The following is a 21,113-nucleotide window of genomic DNA, read 5'->3' as shown; positions in this document are numbered from 1 at the left end:
TATCTTTTCAAATGACACATTAATAAAATCATATTCCTGATTCAAACGCAGTCTTATTATTACCAAAAATGATTCAAACTGATCTAATTTTGTTATCCGTGCTGAAACGCATAAGTTCGTTGATTTATTTCACCAGCAGTATTACATTATAACCACCAGCATTAAAACTATGCCGTTTATCTTTTTTAAAGATATTTCTTGTTTGTATTAACTAAGAACAGACTTACCGTAAACATTTTCATTATTATCATTTTTTTTTTTTTTGCAAATACTAATAGTTCAATATTTCATGGCAGCACGATTCCTATATATATATGCATGTTGGCGGACGTATACATGTACGACTTAGGCCTTGTGATCGTCCAGATAATATATCTGATATTGCTAGATTTGTGAAGTTGATCTATCTTAAAATACATCAACCTCTCTTACACAAAAATAACTTTAATCAATATTATCCAGGTATCAAAATGGACATGCTCTCGGGTATGCATGTGTACGGGGCGGGCGGGGGATGTGCATGAATATATCTACATATAAGTCAATGATTTGAGTCATTGCATTAACCATTGCAGATAATTATAGGAAATGTTTTTTTTCACGATATGTGATTTACTGTTCTATTTCATCAAATAGTAAATAAGATTCTGATTATACCTCGGTACAGCTGAATTATCGGAGAAAGAAAAGTCTAAATTAACCTCATTATAACAGGAGCGGATGAATTGGTCGATTTGAGGAATGACAAATGAAAATGAAAAGCATGTCTAACTTCCCGAACTACTTCCGTAATATGACTGGTCAGATGATTACCTGGTACAGACGGTTTGGTCAACACCATAAGGCTAGTGACAAATCAAGTCGGGATCACAGAGGCGTGTCGAAATAATTAACTGTATCGATCGTAATTAACCACATGATTTCTGGAACATGCTCAGCTGTCTAATCACTGACGTACAAACATGTCCCTGGTCCAATATACGATGATTATCTACATGTTTAACAACTTATGTACAAACCATGTGCATAGATGTTCGTAAATCCGCAGTTTATTTCCAATTTTTCATATTTCCATTCTTAGTGTTGATTCGTTATATGAACAATCAAATGAAAGCAACAAACATTTCACAATGAAAACTCTATGAATACGGTATGAAAACATCGTTTCACGTGCTGATTTTCCGCACAGTACATTAGTAGAAAATATCGATACGCCAAATAAAAAAAAAGTTCCCGCTGCATGTGATTTTATGTCTGTTGGTTTTGAATAAAAAGAAAAGAAAAAACCGACTGGAAACTGCGGATGGACACTATAAACGATGACAAGGTGCATTGACGGGTCACTGGCTGTCCATTAATTTTGCATATTTTCGTTTATATATAAAAGTTAAAATAAAAACTTCTGCTATTCATAGCCGCAATGAAAATGACTATTCAGTCCGTATATGTGTTTGCTACATTTCGTGTGAAAAAATATTTCGTCGGGATTTTACGAAATTTAATCCCCAACGAAATGTTATGCTTTTACAGGTCTAAGTAAAACATACATTTCTCAAGTAGGTCTAGACTAAGGTGAAGCTTGATATGAAAGTTATATAGGACTTGTGAGAAGTGCATATAATCACCTTTTTTGTCTTTTTGTGGACAAAAATTTCATCCATTATCTTCATAATTTACATGTAGTCTTGCTCATAACGCCATCGAGGTATAACTTGATGTACTCACAATTGTCGAGTGAACTACCGATGATCAATCCTTTTTTATACAATAATATAGTATAACATATAGTTCAATGTCATATATTAAGATAACATGATCTCGCTCTTTATTACACTGTGATATTTGATCTCATGCTTTATCTTTCCCGTTGGTTTAAATACGATATGGCGGATTTTACACACTTGTGACGTCACAGGTCATTATCTAAGACGAATGTCACGAAAAGGTGTGCATTCCACAAAATCGCGCATATCTCGAGAAGGATACAATTTTTTCACATATTTTTTTGCACAGTACTTTTTAACAACTTTAACAAGTAGTAAACATAGCAAAAATCATTCAGGGTACACTTTAATGTTTTTATTAATCATAAACTATGCATTAGTCTTCCTTTTAAACATTACCTTGAATTATCGTATCGTATAGATAGATCCAGCTCTCGTCGAAAAGAAGTTTCCTCTTCTGGTATTGAATTTTCTGAAAGACATTAACAAATAAAATATTGCAATACATTAAAAGGGTAAACATGCAAATCATTAAATGTAATATCGAAGCTTGACATTTCATTTCTATATAGCTTTAACAGATAAAATACGGGATTAAATGTAAAGACGTACATGAGAAAATAAAACCTTAAAGTGTAAAACTAAATAAGTAAATAGATAAATAAATAAACAAATCATTACAATATATAAGATAAGATATAACCATGACAATACCATGGCAACGAAAATTATTTATAATAACCGAATAAATGTGATATATTAATTTATTATTGTTATGACCTTGATTTGAATACTAAGTTTATCAATAGACTTGAGATGCATGGCAAATGTATAGAAACATTCTGTGACATGGCGGTAAATCTCTGAGGTTTTGATAAGAAATATGGATTTCCATTCCTCATGATTAAACCGACTTAAGGTTCGTTTGATAGGTTTATCACCTTGGTGATTTGGAGACGGAGATTATATTGTAGTAGTGGGTGGTTTTATCACGAAACAACACACGGGGGATCCATAGAATGTTGTACAGAGTTATTGATGCCAAATGTTTTGTCAAAGGACACAACACTACCAGCGCAGTATTGTCCACGATCTTAGCTACCGTGTTAAAACTCAAACCCTTCCGGGTAGGGATAGAAACTTATATTTCGTATCTTCACCTGCGGTTACGTTGACTGACGGATAGAACTAGTCCGAGTTTCCTCTGACCCTGACATCTTGTGTAGGGCCCCTACACCAGATATGGTGTCAGGGCCAGAGGAAACTCGAACTAGGATAGAGCAAATTCCTCTGATCTTCGCCTGCGGTTACATTGACTGGTGGATAGAACTAGTCCGAGTTTCCTCTGACCCTGACATCTTGTGTGGGGCCCCTACACCAGATATGGTGTCAGGGCCAGAGGAAACTCGCGCTGAGATAGAGCAAATTCCTCGGATCTTCGCCTTCGGTTACGTTGACCGATGGATAGAACTAGTCCGAGTTTCCTCTGACCCTGACATCTTGTGTGGGGCCCCTACACCAGATATGGTGTCAAGGCCAGGGGAAACTAGGGCTAGGATAGAGCAAATTCCTCGGATCTTCGCCTGCGGTTACATTGACTGATGGATAGAACTAGTCCGAGTTTCCTCTGACATCTTGTGTATAGGGTCCCTACACCAGATATGGTGTCAAGGCCAGGGGAAACTAGGGCTAGGATAGAGCAAATTCCTCGGATCTTCGCCTGCGGTTACATTGACTGGTGGATAGAACTAGTCCGAGTTTCCTCTGACCCTGACATCTTGTGTGGGGCCCCTACACCAGATATGGTGTCAGGACCTGAGGAAACTCGCGCTAAGATAGAGCAAATTCCTCGGATCTTCGCCTTCGGTTACATTGACTGATGGATAGAACTAGTCCGAGTTTCCTCTGACATCTTGTGTATAGGGTCCCTACACCAGATATGGTGTCAGGGCCAGAGGAAGCTCGGGCAAGGATAGAGCAAATTCCTCGGATCGCTGCCTGCGGTTACATTGACGGCTGATGCTCTACTGAATGAGCTATCGAGGTCCTGGTTAAAGGAAAACAAAGCATACATTGCACTTTATTTGGTTGACTCACAAGAAGAAGGCCTCCAAACACAACGACTACTGCCAGTATCCCGAGAGTTATCACCGCCCACGCCCACGGCTCCAGGGGGCATGTCCCGCAGTCGGCAACACAGGTTTCACATCCCTCCTCCGGCTCACAGTTACCATCACCACACACTGTTTATAGAATTTAATCAATGTTATTGGGATATCGTTTCATTAAAAGACCATTTTCTTGTATTCATGATATATGTTGACAAAATTTTAAGATAATGCAATTGACAGATATTGTAATAGATTATTTCGTTAATTAGCATCTGATTCACGACGAAGATACCTATTAGGCTACAATACATGTATTACGATATAGACTTATAGATAACGAAAAAAAATACCAACAACACAGAAATACAGAAAACCACGTGCATATTACATTGTAATCCAGCTCTTATTCTGAATATGATGATAAAATTATAAATGACCTGCTTTGGGTAGAACTTTCACAATCTTGATGAGAGCAATGCTGATTCCGGCAACCTTAAAGTGGGCAATGATAGATGTCTGTCCGGCGACATAGAGACCCCCCACGTAGTTGGTCCAGTTTCCCTGTGTAGCTGACCCGACAAGGACTTGGGAGTGCGTGAAGACTTTGCCACTGGGAGGGATCCACGGTCCGCACACGTCGAGAGACCCATCCATCGGACAACTGTGGATGTTCATGTGGTGTATGCAACAGTTGTCCTCTGTTGCTACGGACGCGGACGGACACGTTGTTGTCTCGCACCACTGTTGGGCAAGACTGGCATCACTGGACAAACAACAAGTGTTTACTAAACTGGGGATCTCACATGAGTTTTATAAGGTCATAAAGTTCAGAAGAACGAAGGAGGCTGATCATTTGATATAAACCAACTTTTGAAGAATGATAATTTAATATACAAATAGATTATTCATTTTGAATTACTAAAATACTGTAAACGTACATTATTTGAGACCCTGACATTTTAGCGAAAAATCAAATTAAAACAAATTAGCGGAATGATGAATTAGCGAACCAACAATGATTGCCATAGAAACCAATGTAGATAAATTCAAAATTAGCGGAATCATAATTCAGTCGAATGTTTAAAGCGTGAAAAACACTGAAATAAGATTACCGCTAAAATATGTGTTTACAGTATGTTAAATTTGAAATAGACTATATAGTCCCCAAACACAAATGAGACAGAGGAGTTCTGCCTGATTGTATATATATACGTAGGTAAAGAATGCGATATGATTAAAAAAAAAAATTAATTTGTGTATAATATTTTATTGCCTTTTGAGTTCACAATTCAAATGCAAAAAACATGAAATAGAAATATGAAATAGATTGGAAACCGATCGTTTTGTTATGACACAGCTGAGAAAGCTGAGAATTAAGTACCTAGGAAAGGAAACACGTGCACTATGTAACCATGGAAACACAAACCTGATGCCTTGACTTCCGTTTGCATTACTGAACAGGTTCTGACCTACGGCCCACGAGTAAAAGCTAGGCTGCAGAAAAAGCTGTGATGTTGTGTTAAAGCCTGCTTGTTCCTTCAGAGTATCGGGCGGGGGTTCAATCCAGGTTAAGTCCACACCTGCCAACAGGAAACAAAGACTTTATACATATTTAACGTTTAATCACCTTAATTAAAACCTCAAATGGAGAGTAAAGAATTAATGATACTCGCATGTAAATACTGTAAACAACCAATTAATTATTATATAACGTTATGTATAGCCATAATACGTTGTCACAAAAGATAATTAATTTGCTGGGGAAAAGTTGTTTCATTTAAGACTTGTTCCAAATGGAACTGAAATATAAATATGTTTTTGTCTAAAGGTGCATAATAAAATCAACGTTATAAACAATGATTGTTAAATCATGTGATCACTTTGTGATCAATATTTAAAATCATCATCATCATCATCATCACCACCACCACCACCACCACCGCCGCCGCCGCCGCCGCCGCCGCCGTCGTCGTCGTCGTCGTCGTCATCATCATCATCATCATCATCATCATCATCATCATCATGTATACTAATCATTATAAATAATCAAGCACCATTATCGATATGTTATAGTCATTGTTGACCGTATATGTTAACCTACAATATGAAAGGACTTGAGGTAAGTACCATCATGTTACGTCGCCTAGCAACAGTAAGAAGTCTCGAACCCGCCTCTCTCCTTATTGCAAAGGTTAAATTTAAACCCCAATGTCATACTGATAACGACTATATTCTAGGCTATCGTCGGTAACCCGATAGGTTTAGTGATAGTTTTTTTAACATTATTTGATGCATACAGTTTAATATATTACTGGACGTATATTTAAAGTTGTTATAAGCATACATATCTTTATATCTTAAAAGGTGATTGGACTTTTCGAAGAGTAAGGTCCTCACCATCCGGCGTTATCAAATCAAATACGCCCCATTGCAAAGCATGGCGAGTATAAGCTGATACCGACCGTGGAGAAATTCTAGTGAAGATTCAGATTTATGTATCTTTGCTTCTGTGATAATCTCATGTAATTGTGTAATGTTTCTTTAATTGTGTTTATAATGTATTGGTGATTGTTTTAGCTAATCATATCAGTTTAAAATTTATCTTGTGTTAATATCTTATCTTACTCATCTCTCTTATCCAGAAAGACTCCGCCACCTCGGGCTCCCATCACTCCAGTACAGGCGGAAAAGATATGACATGATTCAGGTATTCAGAATCCTTAATGGGATGGATGTGACTTCAGAGGATATATTACAAATAACTGGAGAAGGCAGGACAAGAGGACATAATAAGAAACTGGCAAAACCACACACAAGGCTAAGCATCAGAAAACAATCATTCCCAGCCAGAGTTGTTGATGACTGGAACAGTTTACCATCGTCAGTTGTCAATTCACCATCAATCAACTCATTTAAAAGCAACCTCAACAAGCATTGGACTAACAAGGAGATCAAGTTCCACCCATCCTGCTACGTGTACTAGTTAAACAACGACCCGCCAAATATTCTGTATAACACCTACTACCTATACAGTTTATACACGTATATAAAGATAGTGACCCTAGATACAGATGGTGTGTTAATAGTCTAAATATGAAACTGAGCACCAATTCGTCTTTTATGAATGATATTTGATGACCGTATTGAGGAAATTTGAACTACCATATTTTAAATGAGGAATCTACAGTATGTACTATACTTGATACATGATTGAACATGCGTACTGTAAATAGAATGATAAAAACAGGTGGTCAAGAAGCGGACACGCTTATATGAAGACCGATGACTGCTATTGCTATTGCTATTGACATTTATTGACTGTGATACATCATTGCTTTAATTAAACACTTTTACTAACAGAGGACCCTGTGGAAGATTAGCTTTGCTAAACAGATTTTTATCCTCAGTAAATAAAGTTATTAAAGTCATAACTGAATTTGTTTCTTTTGTACTCTTCCCTATATCAAGACTACATGGACACCTGCCTCTCGATCAGTTGATTTGATTGTTGTTCCTTGCTACAAAGGTAGAATTCAATACACATTTCCATAATCGAAATTGTATATTTCGACTTGAACGATTAATACGCAGCTTTTCTGACGTTAATTCAACTATAGGAGGTTGTTTATTACAAAATCAGCACTGAAAAAATATGTTTATATGTTGCTGCAATATGCCAAATTTTGCTTTGCTTCAATAACGTTTTAATGTGTATTGGCAAGATAATCTTTATATATTTAAGCAAAATAAATAAATAAATAAATAAACAAATAAACAAATAAATATAAATATATAAATAAATAAAAATAGATAAATAAATAACAAAAAATGAATTAAAAAAATAAATACAGAAAGAAAGAAAAAAATGAAAAAAAGGACTTAAATATTAAGACTAGATTTAATCTTTCAGAGATCTGTATAAAACTGTAATAAATTATGCTATTGAGACCAATCAGCAGCCCGCAAACGGCTTATTTGTCGGAACAATATGCCAATTAATTGTCTCGCGTTAATTATACATTGAATTATTTAATTATCCATCTACATATAAGAAGACAATGGTAACGTTTTGTGGTCGATATTATGCTTTCATTTGTAAATATTCTATTTTGTATGAGATATCAAGTCAAATATATTCGGAGTTTGTTGGTATGCTTGGTGGTTCAAATTGTTACCGTCCTAGTTCTTCTTTTGGAATTGTGACTTGACCAGGATTTGACCTAGATTTGTATGGCGGGTGTTGCCATGACCTAGATTTGTATGGCGGGTGTTGCCATGACCTAGATTTGTATGGCAGGTGTCGGCGATGACGCAGAAGACGCTTACTCTACCAGAACACTTGGTCTAATCATCCTTGTAACATATCAAGGGTCTCCATACAAATTTATATTTTTGGTCGTATTTTGCCTTCACTCCATCGATTTTGAGTTTGATTTTTTTTCGTTATTATGTTAGTATTCTTTGGGGTGTTAACGTTCTATAAAAATATGAAAATACAGTTACAGCTATTATCAATATACAGACATAAAAAACGAGAAAATAAATCAAATCGCATGAAGATCTATATAAAACTGTAATACGTTGTACGATGGAGATTAATTAGCCGTCCGCGACAATAACAACAATCTAATGACATCCTGGCGTGTCATAGTCATGTGTGTACCACGTCATCAATTCTCCACACTGGAGCCATATCGAGAACGAGGTTTATCACACCACGACTGATATCAAAATTGATTGATTAGATTTTCCTTGATTCGTTTCCGCTGTGAAAGTGATTACACTCGTTATACAAATAATGGATTTATTAATTGTTTCAATGGTTTTTTTTTTTCAATTTTTATTTAATCCCACATGTTTAAGTAACACAATAGATCTTCGAATGAGGATTATGCACTCTGGTGTGCTTTCGTTATGTAATCGGTCTGTGATGTGGATTGAGAGGTTATGATATATTGATACTTAGTAACTAAATTGTTTGTCTAATAGTCTGCTTTGTAGTCTTCCATAACACCTCCATTTTATATGCAGAGAGAGTTCCAAATAGGGGAGATAACTGCCCCGAATTTCACTACTATATCAACTTTAAGAGAAAGGGTCCAAATCAATTTACAGTCTATTTATAGACTGAAACACTGACAGTTTACTATATATAATTTCTAGTTACCAGCCACGCTCGGGGCAAATTAGTGACTTATTCTATAAACGGTTGAGTCAGTAATGATGACATTTTTGATAAAATGCCTTTATCGAGTTTTCTATAAGAGAAGTAGCCTTTCCGGAATCGCTTATTAGACTCATATACGTCTGTTTAGTCATTTATTAGGTTCGTTAGATACATGAATTCTGTCTTCGCCAATATTTCATTTTCTAATTCAATCTTATTAAGGAGTTATGGTAATGTTTTAGGATTTCATCAGTCAACGATGTTCCGTAATACTAGAGTTTACTTTGTTTTAAGAAGATTATATCATTTGTAGAGTGGGATAATTTGATGAGTTCACAACCGTTGAACTTATGCTATCGGAATACTTTCTTAAATAATGTATTGTATTAGCTAACTTTGAAGGTGTATTTGTTTGTTTGTTTTTGTTTGTTTTTGTTTGTTTGTTTTTTGTTTGTTTGCATTGCATCTCGAATGTAACTACACGTGTACGTGTAATTTTAAACAGTGATAAAATATCTTAAGAGTGACTTCAGTCCTCTTCGTTAGAATGCCAAATGTTTATTGATCATCGGTTGGAGGCAAATGCTCGCAGGAATTGTAAGCATAGCAGTGGATAGTACCGATAAAATATGATTTTAATAATTAATACGGGACTCGTCAGTGATGCTTAGGGCCAAATCAGGAAATTGGTGGGGCCGTAAATCTGTGGATATCCGTCAACCAGACTGCTTATTCCTACCCGGGCATAGGTCGCTGGACTATGATATAGCATCTTAAGTAAGTACAGACAGACTTACCTGGACATGGGTCGTTAGACTGTGGATTAGCGCCATTAGTAGGTAGATACAGACAGATTTACCTGGACATGGGTCGTAAGTCTGGATTAGCGCCATTATCAGATACAGACAGACTTACCTGGACAGGGGTCGTAAGTACAGACAGACTTACCTGGACATGGGTCGTAAGTCTGTGGATTAGCGCCATTATCAGATACAGACAGACTTACCTGGACATGGGTCATAAGTCTGTGGATTAGCGTCATAAGTAGATAGACAGACTTACCTGGACATGGGTCGTAAGTCTGTGGATTAGCGTCATTATCAGATACAGACAGACTTACCTGGACATGGGTCGTAAGTCTGTGGATTAGCGTCATTATCAGATACAGACAGACTTACCTGGACATGGGTCATAAGTCTGTGGATTAGCGTCATAAGTAGATAGACAGACTTAACTGGACATGGGTCGTAAGTGTCTAAAGTCTGTGGATTAGCGTCATTATCAGGTACAGACAGACTTACCTGGACATGGGTCATAAGTCTGTGGATTAGCGTCATAAGTAGATAGACAGACTTACCTGGACATGGGTCGTAAGTTTGTGGATTAGCGCCATTATTAGATACAGACAGACTTACCTGGACATGGGTCATAAGTCTGTGGATTAGCGTCATAAGTAGATAGACAGACTTACCTGGACATGGGTCGTAAGTCTGTGGATTAGCGTCATAAGTAGATAGACAGACTTACCTGGACATGGGTCGTAAGTCTGTGGATTAGCGTCATTATCAGATACAGACAGACTAACCTGGACATTGGTCGTAAGTCTGTGGATTAGCGCCATTATCAGATACAGACAGACTTACCTGGACATGGGTCGTAAGTCTGTGGATTAGCGCCATTATCAGATACAGACAGACTTACCTGGACATGGGTCGTAAGTCTGTGGATTAGCGCCATTATCAGATACAGACAGACTTACCTGGACATGGGTCGTAAGTACAGACAGACTTACCTGGACATGGGTCGTAAGTCTGTGGATTAGCGCCATTAGCAGATAGGGGCCAGCAGTGGTACTGGGTATTAGAGAACTGATGCCATGAATTCGAAACTCTAAAGATGCCGTATATCTGGAAATATAAAGCAGAAATAAAATGCATCAAGTTCCTTAATTCACAAATGCTCTCTTTACTTGCCCCCTTTTAAAATAAAATCTAAGCGGTAGACGTTTACGTTGGTTTGAAACGGTTTTAAATGTTGTTAAATGTTCAATTTTAAGGTAAATACTTTTTAGAAACAACTCTAATGACACTTAAAAAACATCATAGAGAGGGATGTCTAAATGTGTCACCTACTTACTATATGATTATATATTATGATTTGGTTGATATTTTCTACTGATGTAGTTCTGCTATGTGTCAGAATGACCTGTTTCCTGTTGCAAGCGGAAAGAACGTATAATTCATGATTTAATTGTGTATTTCAGATCATATTAAGTTAGTAAAACATTCAAAATGGTCTGTTAGCAATGTAAAATAATCTAGGAGTAAGTTTAAACAGTATCTTATTTGATTCCTAGACATTGCATACAAAAATACAAAAAACTTCATAATTTGCAAAAAGATCTGGAAACAAGCTTAAAGCTTATATCAATCCATCTCCCTCAGATAGTCAGCATAATTTTATGTAGCATAGTGGTCAAGTCACAGCACTGCTTAATCATTTTACAATTCATATAGGTAGTTATATAAATGAAATGTATTAAAACATCAGATGTACATTCAAGGAGTGAAATGTCAGTTAAAGAACATTGGTGGAACATATATCTAGGAGTTAAACAATTAATAGGTACATGGTCTATTGTCCCTAGTTCCCTTTGTTTAAATGCAGTAATTTCATTATAAAAAAAACCCTAAATGTTCATATATTTAAATATGATACATGGTACATTTTGAATTTACTATGCTGTTTATATAAATACTGCTACATAATTTGTTTTGATAATCTTAACATAAATACGGGTACTACGCTGTTTATATAAATATTGTTATATAAAACTTTATTAATAATCTTTACATAAATAGGGATAACATTTTTATACCACTTCATGCATAAATAAATGTTACTGTTTGGTAAGTTTCATATAACTTAATTGAAAAATAAATATTGATGAAACAAATTTGAAGTTTCATGTTACTTAATTGAAAAATTAATATTGATGAAACAAATTTGAAATTTCATGTTACTTAATTGAAAAATTAATATTGATGAAACAAATTTGAGGTTTCATGTTACTTTATTGATAATAAATATATTACAGTTTTTAAAGGTTCATAGAATTTTATTAATGAATAAATATTGATGTTATTTATTTTTTTTAGTTTTATATAAATGTATTGATACATTCTAGTGTTTGTTATGTTGTATACAAATATTGATGATTGTGACACATTTTATAATTTGGATGGAAAGAATTCTGTTTTAAGTTTTGCAGCTTTTGTTACAATTATGTTAGCTATAGCTAAAAATGTAACGGATTGGGATTTCCTCACTCATAAAGGTAGTCAAGCGGAAAGGGATGTCATTTAAATTATTATTTTTGAAAAAAAAATAACCCACCTACAAAGGAAATGGGAGTTTCGGAACTATTTTAAAGTCTTAACTTATTGAAAAGCAATCGAACTGTTGAATATGTTTGCTCACAATACAATCTGATTAACCGCTACAAAGTGAGGTGAGTATTTTGCCAGGCCATTGTTGTATATAGTATTGTTATATTGAGCCATTGTTTGAATGCATTCGTCAATGAAACAGATACTGTCGAGGGACTGTTTGCTAATTTCGTGTTACATATTACATGCTTTTTACAAGCAAATATTGATTGTTATAATAAAGAAATCCATATTGAATTTCAGGATAAATCATTGCTAGTTGAAAGGTCTATATAGCTTAAATTGAACGCCCTGAAAGGATCAACTCAAATCCAATAGGTGATGGCAAATGGGGTTTACTTAATTTCAATTCATCTGGACAAGGGGTTTGCTGAATTAAATGAAAATTGACGCTAGTTACCACTAATCTTAAAATGTTATTTGCATAACACGACTTTATGATTTGCTATTTCCTTCCTTCGTATGCACACATGGTGGGATCAATAGAAGCTATATGCGTATCAGCTTGGTTGTGAAAATAAATACATTGATGAATTAGTTAAAATTATGTTCCTTGCCATATTGGCGGTAAAAAGAATACCCCAGATATAACTATATGAAAAGCGCGTGGAAAATTAAAATATAAATAAGTATGATTGATTATCATAACCGTTCAGGAAATTGTTATGTAATGGTTTGACTGAAGCCTGTTAAACATGTTCTTATAGAAAAGCAAATGATAAAATGAAAAACTTAAAACCATAATGCTGAAACACCTTAAATGATTCAATTAAATGATTTCATCCAAGGGATGTCATACTCAGTACGATATCTAATGTAGCTCACTTTACTGTCAGGTGAGGGATGTCATACTCAGTACGATATCTAATGTAGCTCACTTTACTGTCAGGTGAGGGATGTCATACTCATTACGATATCTAATGTAGCTCACTTTACTGTCAGGTGAGGGATGTCATACTCATTACGATATCTAATGTAGCTCACTTTACTGTCAGGTGAGGGATGTCATACTCAGTACGATATCTAATGTAGCTCACTTTACTGTCAGGTGAGGGATGTCATACTCAGTACGATATCTAATGTAGCTCACTTTACTGTCAGGTGAGGGATGTCATACTCAGTACGATATCTAATGTAGCTCACTTTACTGTCAGGTGAGGGATGTCATACTCGGTACGATATCTAATGTAGCTCACTTTACTGTCAGGTGAGGGATGTCACTCAGTACGATATCTAATGTAGCTCACTTTATTGTCAGGTGAGGGATGTCATACTCAGTACGATATCTAATGTAGCTCACTTTATTGTCAGGTGAGGGATGTCATACTCATTACGATATCTAATGTAGCTCACTTTATTGTCAGGTGAGGGATGTCATACTCATTACGATATCTAATGTAGCTCACTTTACTGTCAGGTGAGGGATGTCATACTCAGTACGATATCTAATGTAGCTCACTTTACTGTCAGGTGAGGGATGTCATACTCAGTACGATATCTAATGTAGCTCACTTTACTGTCAGGTGAGGGATGTCATACTAGGTACGATATCTAATGTAGCTCACTTTACTGTCAGGTGAGGGATGTCATACTCAGTACGATATCTAATGTAGCTCACTTTACTGTCAGGTGAGGGATGTCATACTCAGTACGATATCTAATGTAGCTCACTTTACTGTCAGGTGAGGGGTATCATACTCAGTACGATATCTAATATAGCTCACTTTACTGTGAGGTGAGGGATGTCATACTCAGTACGATATCTAATGTAGCTCACTTTACTGTGAGGTGAGGGATGTCATACTCAGTACGATATCTAATGTAGCTCACTTTACTGTCAGGTGAGGGATGTCATACTCATTACGATATCTAATGTAGCTCACTTTACTGTGAGGTGAGGGATGTCATACTCAGTACGATATCTAATGTAGCTCACTTTACTGTCAGGTGAGGGATGTCATACTCAGTACGATAACTAATGTAGCTCACTTTACTGTCAGGTGAGGGATGTCATACTCGGTACGATATCTAATGTAGCTCACTTTACTGTGAGGTGAGGGATGTTATACTCAGTACGATATCTAATGTAGCTCACTTTACTGTGAGGTGAGGGATGTCATACTCATTACGATATCTAATGTAGCTCACTTTACTGTCAGGTGAGGGATGTCATACTCAGTACGATATCTAATGTAGCTCACTTTACTGTCAGGTGAGGGATGTTATACTCAGTACGATATCTAATGTAGCCCACTTTACTGTCAGGTGAGAGATGTCATACTCATTACGATATCTAATGTAGCTCACTTTACTGTCAGGTGAGAGATGTCATACTCAGTACGATATCTAATGTAGCTCACTTTACTGTCAGGTGAGAGATGTCATACTCAGTACGATATCTACTGTTGCTCACTTTACTGTCAGGTGAGGGATGTCATACTCAGTACGATATCTACTGTTGCTCACTTTACTGTCAGGTGAGGGATGTCATACTCATTACGATATCTAATGTAGCTCACTTTACTGTCAGGTGAGGGGTATCATACTCAGTACGATATCTAATATAGCTCACTTTACTGTGAGGTGAGGGATGTCATACTCAGTACGATATCTAATGTAGCTCACTTTACTGTCAGGTGAGGGATGTCATACTCAGTACGATATCTAATGTAGCTCACTTTACTGTCAGGTGAGGGATGTCATTCTCGGTACGATATCTAATGTAGCTCACTTTACTGTCAGGTGAGGGATGTCATTCTCGGTACGATATCTAATGTAGCTCACTTTACTGTCAGGTGAGGGATGTCATACTCAGTACGATATCTAATGTAGCTCACTTTACTGTCAGGTGAGGGATGTCATACTCAGTACGATATCTAATGTAGCTCACTTTACTGTCAGGTGAGGGATGTCATACTCAGTACGATATCTAATGTAGCTCACTTTACTGTCAGGTGAGGGATGTCATACTAGGTACGATATCTAATGTAGCTCACTTTACTGTCAGGTGAGGGATGTCATACTCAGTACGATATCTAATGTAGCTCACTTTACTGTCAGGTGAGGGATGTCATACTCAGTACGATATCTAATGTAGCTCACTTTACTGTCAGGTGAGGGGTATCATACTCAGTACGATATCTAATATAGCTCACTTTACTGTGAGGTGAGGGATGTCATACTCAGTACGATATCTAATGTAGCTCACTTTACTGTGAGGTGAGGGATGTCATACTCAGTACGATATCTAATGTAGCTCACTTTACTGTGAGGTGAGGGATGACATACTCATTACGATATCTAATGTAGCTCACTTTACTGTGAGGTGAGGGATGTCATACTCAGTACGATATCTAATGTAGCTCACTTTACTGTCAGGTGAGGGATGTCATACTCAGTACGATAACTAATGTAGCTCACTTTACTGTCAGGTGAGGGATGTCATACTCGGTACGATATCTAATGTAGCTCACTTTACTGTGAGGTGAGGGATGTTATACTCAGTACGATATCTAATGTAACTCACTTTACTGTGAGGTGAGGGATGTCATACTCATTACGATATCTAATGTAGCTCACTTTACTGTCAGGTGAGGGATGTCATACTCAGTACGATATCTAATGTAGCTCACTTTACTGTCAGGTGAGGGATGTTATACTCAGTACGATATCTAATGTAGCCCACTTTACTGTCAGGTGAGGTATGTCATACTCATTACGATATCTAATGTAGCTCACTTTACTGTCAGGTGAGAGATGTCATACTCAGTACGATATCTAATGTAGCTCACTTTACTGTCAGGTGAGAGATGTCATACTCAGTACGATATCTACTGTTGCTCACTTTACTGTCAGGTGAGGGATGTCATACTCAGTACGATATCTACTGTTGCTCACTTTACTGTCAGGTGAGGGATGTCATACTCATTACGATATCTAATGTAGCTCACTTTACTGTCAGGTGAGGGGTATCATACTCAGTACGATATCTAATATAGCTCACTTTACTGTGAGTTGAGGGATGTCATACTCAGTACGATATCTAATGTAGCTCACTTTACTGTCAGGTGAGGGATGTCATACTCAGTACGATATCTAATGTAGCTCACTTTACTGTCAGGTGAGGGATGTCATTCTCGGTACGATATCTAATGTAGCTCACTTTACTGTCAGGTGAGGGATGTCATTCTCGGTACGATATCTAATGTAGCTCACTTTACTGTCAGGTGAGGGATGTCATACTCAGTACGATATCTAATGTAGCTCACTTTACTGTCAGGTGAGGGATGTCATACTCAGTACGATATCTAATGTAGCTCACTTTACTGTCAGGTGAGGGATGTCATACTCAGTACGATATCTAATGTAGCTCACTTTACTGTCAGGTGAGGGATGTTATACTCGGTACGATATCTACTGTAGCTCACTTTACTGTCAGGTGAGGGATGTCACTCAGTACGATATCTAATGTAGCTCACTTTACTGTCAGGTGAGGGATGTCATACTCGGTACGATATCTAATGTAGCTCACTTTACTGTCAGGTGAGGGATGTTATACTCGGTACGATATCTAATGTAGCTCACTTTACTGTCAGGTGAGGGATGTTATACTCGGTACGATATCTAATGTAGCTCACTTTACTGTCAGGTGAGGGATGTTATACTCAGTACGATATCTAATGTAGCTCACTTGACTGTCAGGTGAGGGATGTTATACTCGGTACGATATCTACTGTAGCTCACTTTACTGTCAGGTGAGGGATGTCACTCAGTACGATATCTAATGTAGCTCACTTTACTGTCAGGTGAGGGATGTCATACTCATTACGATATCTACTGTAGCTCACTTTACTGTCAGGTGAGGGATGTTATACTCGGTACGATATCTAATGTAGCTCACTTTACTGTCAGGTGAGGGATGTCAGACTCATTACGATATCTAATGTAGCTCACTTTACTGTCAGGTGAGGGATGTCATACTCAGTACGATATCTAATGTAGCTCACTTTACTGTCAGGTGAGAGATGTCATACTCGGTACGATATCTAATGTAGCTCACTTTACTGTCAGGTGAGGGATGCCATACTCGGTACGATATCTAATGTAGCTCACTTTACTGTCAGGTGAGGGATGTCATACTCAGTACGATATCTAATGTAGCTCACTTTATTGTCAGGTGAGGGATGTCATACTCATTACGATATCTAATGTAGCTCACTTTACTGTCAGGTGAGGGATGTCATACTCAGTACGATATCTAATGTAGCTCACTTTACTGTCAGGTGAGGGATGTCATACTCAGTACGATATCTAATGTAGCTCACTTTATTGTCAGGTGAGGAATGTCATACTCATTACGATATCTAATGTAGCTCACTTAACTGTCAGGTGAGGGATGTCATACTCAGTACGATATCTAATGTAGCTCACTTTACTGTCAGGTGAGGGATGTCATACTCATTACGATATCTAATGTAGCTCACTTTACTGTCAGGTGAGGTATGTCATACTCATTACGATATCTAATGTAGCTCACTTTACTGTCAGGTGAGGGATGTCATACTCATTACGATATCTAATGTAGCTCACTTTACTGTGAGGTGAGGGATGTCATACTCAGTACGATATCCAAACTCTATGAAGCTAGTTTTTATGGTTGTATTTGTATCGTAAAACGTCAAAGTTTCCGATATTCACCACTAAACAATGATACTCGTACAACAATAAACAAATTTTATCCCTGTGATAAAACGGACGTGGTCGGGTTGAATTAGAGTACTTAAGCTGTGACCAAACACATTCATTGGGTACGAAGGTCATAAAGCATATTTTCTAGAGTCCGCCATAAAATGAAAGTATCCAATACATTTCTAGAGACCACAAGTCATGTGTTTGATCATTGTTGTAATTAACGACACTCATTTCGGTTCCTGAAAATATGTGTTCTCATAAAATCATTAATTAGTGGCCTCTCCAAAAGTTACTGTCGTAGTGGAATTGGACTTTCTCTTCGATATTTTATTTAACTCAATGCGGCACTTATTTGTTAATTTCTTCATCACTGAATAGTCAATATCACAAATTTATTACAAAAAACGGAAGCCATTGTAAAGAAGCAATACACTAATATTGTTTCGACAACTTATTGTTATTCTGTAAAAGAAGTCAAAACAACTGTAAGTAGAATGTGTTGTTTCGAAAATCCAACAGAGAGAAATATTTTCAAAAAGTAAAATGGTAAATGTATGTTAACGGCCCAGTCGATCAATCTAACCGCACCAATTAGCATGAATGAGAGAGTTGATGATATCAACTTTAATTCAAATATATTTGAAGTATCTTAATATCAAGCTATCGAATGTTGGGAATGGGATTCGTCAGTTTGGTTTCTTAAACATAAAGAATGATTGAAATTTGTATTTGCGATTTTTGTTTTGTAAATAATTTGGTTTGGTTTGTTTTCGTTTAAACGTCCTATTAACAGCCAGGGTCATTTAAGGACGTGCCAGGTTTTTGAGGTGGAGGAAAGCCGGACAAAAACCACCGGCCTACGGTCAGTACCTGGCAACTGCCCCACGTAGGTTTCGAACTCGCAACCCAGAGGTGGAGGGCTAGTGATAAAGTGTCGGGACACCTTAACCACTCGGCCACCGCGGCCCCTTTTTGTAAATAAAACGGCGCAGTAACGGAGTCTTCGCAACAGTTCACTATTCGGCGAAGGGACAAAAAGGAAAGTCAATTGTTAAAATTTTATCTCTTGTATGTTTGTTTTTTTTTGTTTTTTGTTTTTTGTTTTTTGTTTTTTTTTTATTCAGTTATTTTTATTTATCTATTTATTTTATTTTTTCTATTTTATTTTATTTTTATTTTGTTGTTGTTGTTATCTTATTCTACTCCACCCCTTCTTGTATGTTAAAATTATGTCTTCAAGACCCCACCATTTGCAATAGTTTTGCCTTTGAATTAGCTGTGTATATAAAAAAAAATAGCCGCAATAAATGAAGACTATACATGTACCTATTATCATCAATGCTGATGTTACTTAAGCAGGAATTAAATGAGTTATTTCACTAACCAATCCTGGGTCTATTATTCCCATGCATTTAGATATATATATAATTATATTGTCACGTACATCTGATTTTGTCATAATAATAATAATTGTATGTGACATACAAAAAATGTTACTTTAAACATAGTTCAGAATTGAGTAACTTGAAATTACAGCGCCATTTCAATGAATACAACATGTAACTATAGAGATATATATTACAAATATCGTGAATCTAGAACAAAAAGTGTGAGCATGAATTGACGATAAGTTCTCTGACCATGAATTCAGGGTAAAAATAGTGATCATGAATTTATATCAAATTACATGACCAAGAATCCACGATAAAGATGATGATCATGAATTTGTATTAAATAGCATGACCATGAATCCAAGATAAAAATTGTGATCATGAATTGATACAATATTCTCTTACCATAAATTCGGGGTAAAAATTGTGATCATGAATTCATATTATATTGCATGACCATACATTCGGAATTAAAAATGATGACCGTGAAATTATTTCAAAATATGTGACAATGAATAAAGGATAAATATGGTGATCATGAATTTATAAAACACGTGTCCATGGATATATGATAAAAAAGGGTGACTCTGAATTTATATATATAAAAAAACCATGGCTATTCATACAGGATAAAAAGGTTGACTATGAATTTATCACAAAATCTCTGACCATGAAAAGAAGATATAAATTTGGATCCTGGATTTTAATACGTGATCATGGATACAGAACAAAAATCAATCTTAAAAAATAAGTTTAAAAAAATTTGCCTTGTAGTATAACGATCTTTAGAGATACATGTATCAAAGAAAACTGAAAAATATCTTGGCAAAACCAGACGAAAAAAGGTGTGTTGTAAGTTGAAACAAATGTTACCACGTTGATACCACATCGCCTGTTGTTTTACAAGAGGTGGTTCATGTCACGTTGTTTCGATGAATACGAAACTGGTGACTGCAGAGGTATACAATAGAACCAGGAACACAATAGAACAATTGTTAGAATGTTTCCAACTTACCAAGGTCACTAAAAGTCTGTAATCCATTGTTGCTCACGTGTCTTTGCGTCCACGTACCATTGTAATAATGGAGTATCCTGATTAACAGATACCGGTTATATCTCAACCGGAAACCTACTACACACATCCATATCAGAATTTCATTTCATATTTCTAGCTGAAAATACATTTCAAAAGAAAAATGTATCTTCATTCACAAATATCTCACAGTCAATACTTATGATATAACGTAGAAATGTTATCGCTAGTCCGTACAGGCTTACCATTAAAACAGAAGTGTATACTTAACAGCGTTGATCCACTTATTTGAATAGAGCTGTCACACACGCGGGAATGGTACAAGTACCACAGGACCAGCTTCCCGTAACCTCGGCAATGTAAATCGATAACACAATCAGTTACCTGTATAGGGACAGGGGATAACTATATATCATAGCAATTGCTTAAATGAATTTGAATTATTGATGGCATTCTTTGAATTTATTACTGAAGTATTGTACATACATTGAACAGTAATACCAACTATACTATTTTAGTGTGTTTAAACATAGGGTCTTTAAATATG

At 36.4% G+C, this 21,113-nt stretch overlaps 1 protein-coding gene across 1 annotated transcript in view; it reads right to left on the bottom strand.

The window, feature by feature from the left end:
• Positions 1–20,863, bottom strand: part of LOC117326201 (atrial natriuretic peptide receptor 1-like) — a 37,772-nt gene extending 16,909 nt beyond the window's left edge. The window contains exons 1-6 of the mRNA XM_033882846.1: positions 20,549–20,863; positions 10,795–10,909; positions 5,262–5,415; positions 4,273–4,598; positions 3,822–3,967; positions 2,124–2,196 (exon numbers count right to left, since the gene is read on the bottom strand). Of these exons, the coding sequence (XP_033738737.1) occupies positions 2,124–2,196; positions 3,822–3,967; positions 4,273–4,598; positions 5,262–5,415; positions 10,795–10,909; positions 20,549–20,575 (841 nt within the window). The 5' untranslated portion in view covers positions 20,576–20,863. The remainder of the gene's footprint in view (positions 1–2,123; positions 2,197–3,821; positions 3,968–4,272; positions 4,599–5,261; positions 5,416–10,794; positions 10,910–20,548) is intronic.
• Positions 20,864–21,113: the final 250 nt, after the last annotated feature.

This window comes from Pecten maximus, chromosome 4, assembly GCF_902652985.1.
Source record: "Pecten maximus chromosome 4, xPecMax1.1, whole genome shotgun sequence".
Taxonomy (NCBI): domain Eukaryota; kingdom Metazoa; phylum Mollusca; class Bivalvia; order Pectinida; family Pectinidae; genus Pecten; species Pecten maximus.
This window is presented reverse-complemented; position numbering and strand designations above follow the sequence as displayed.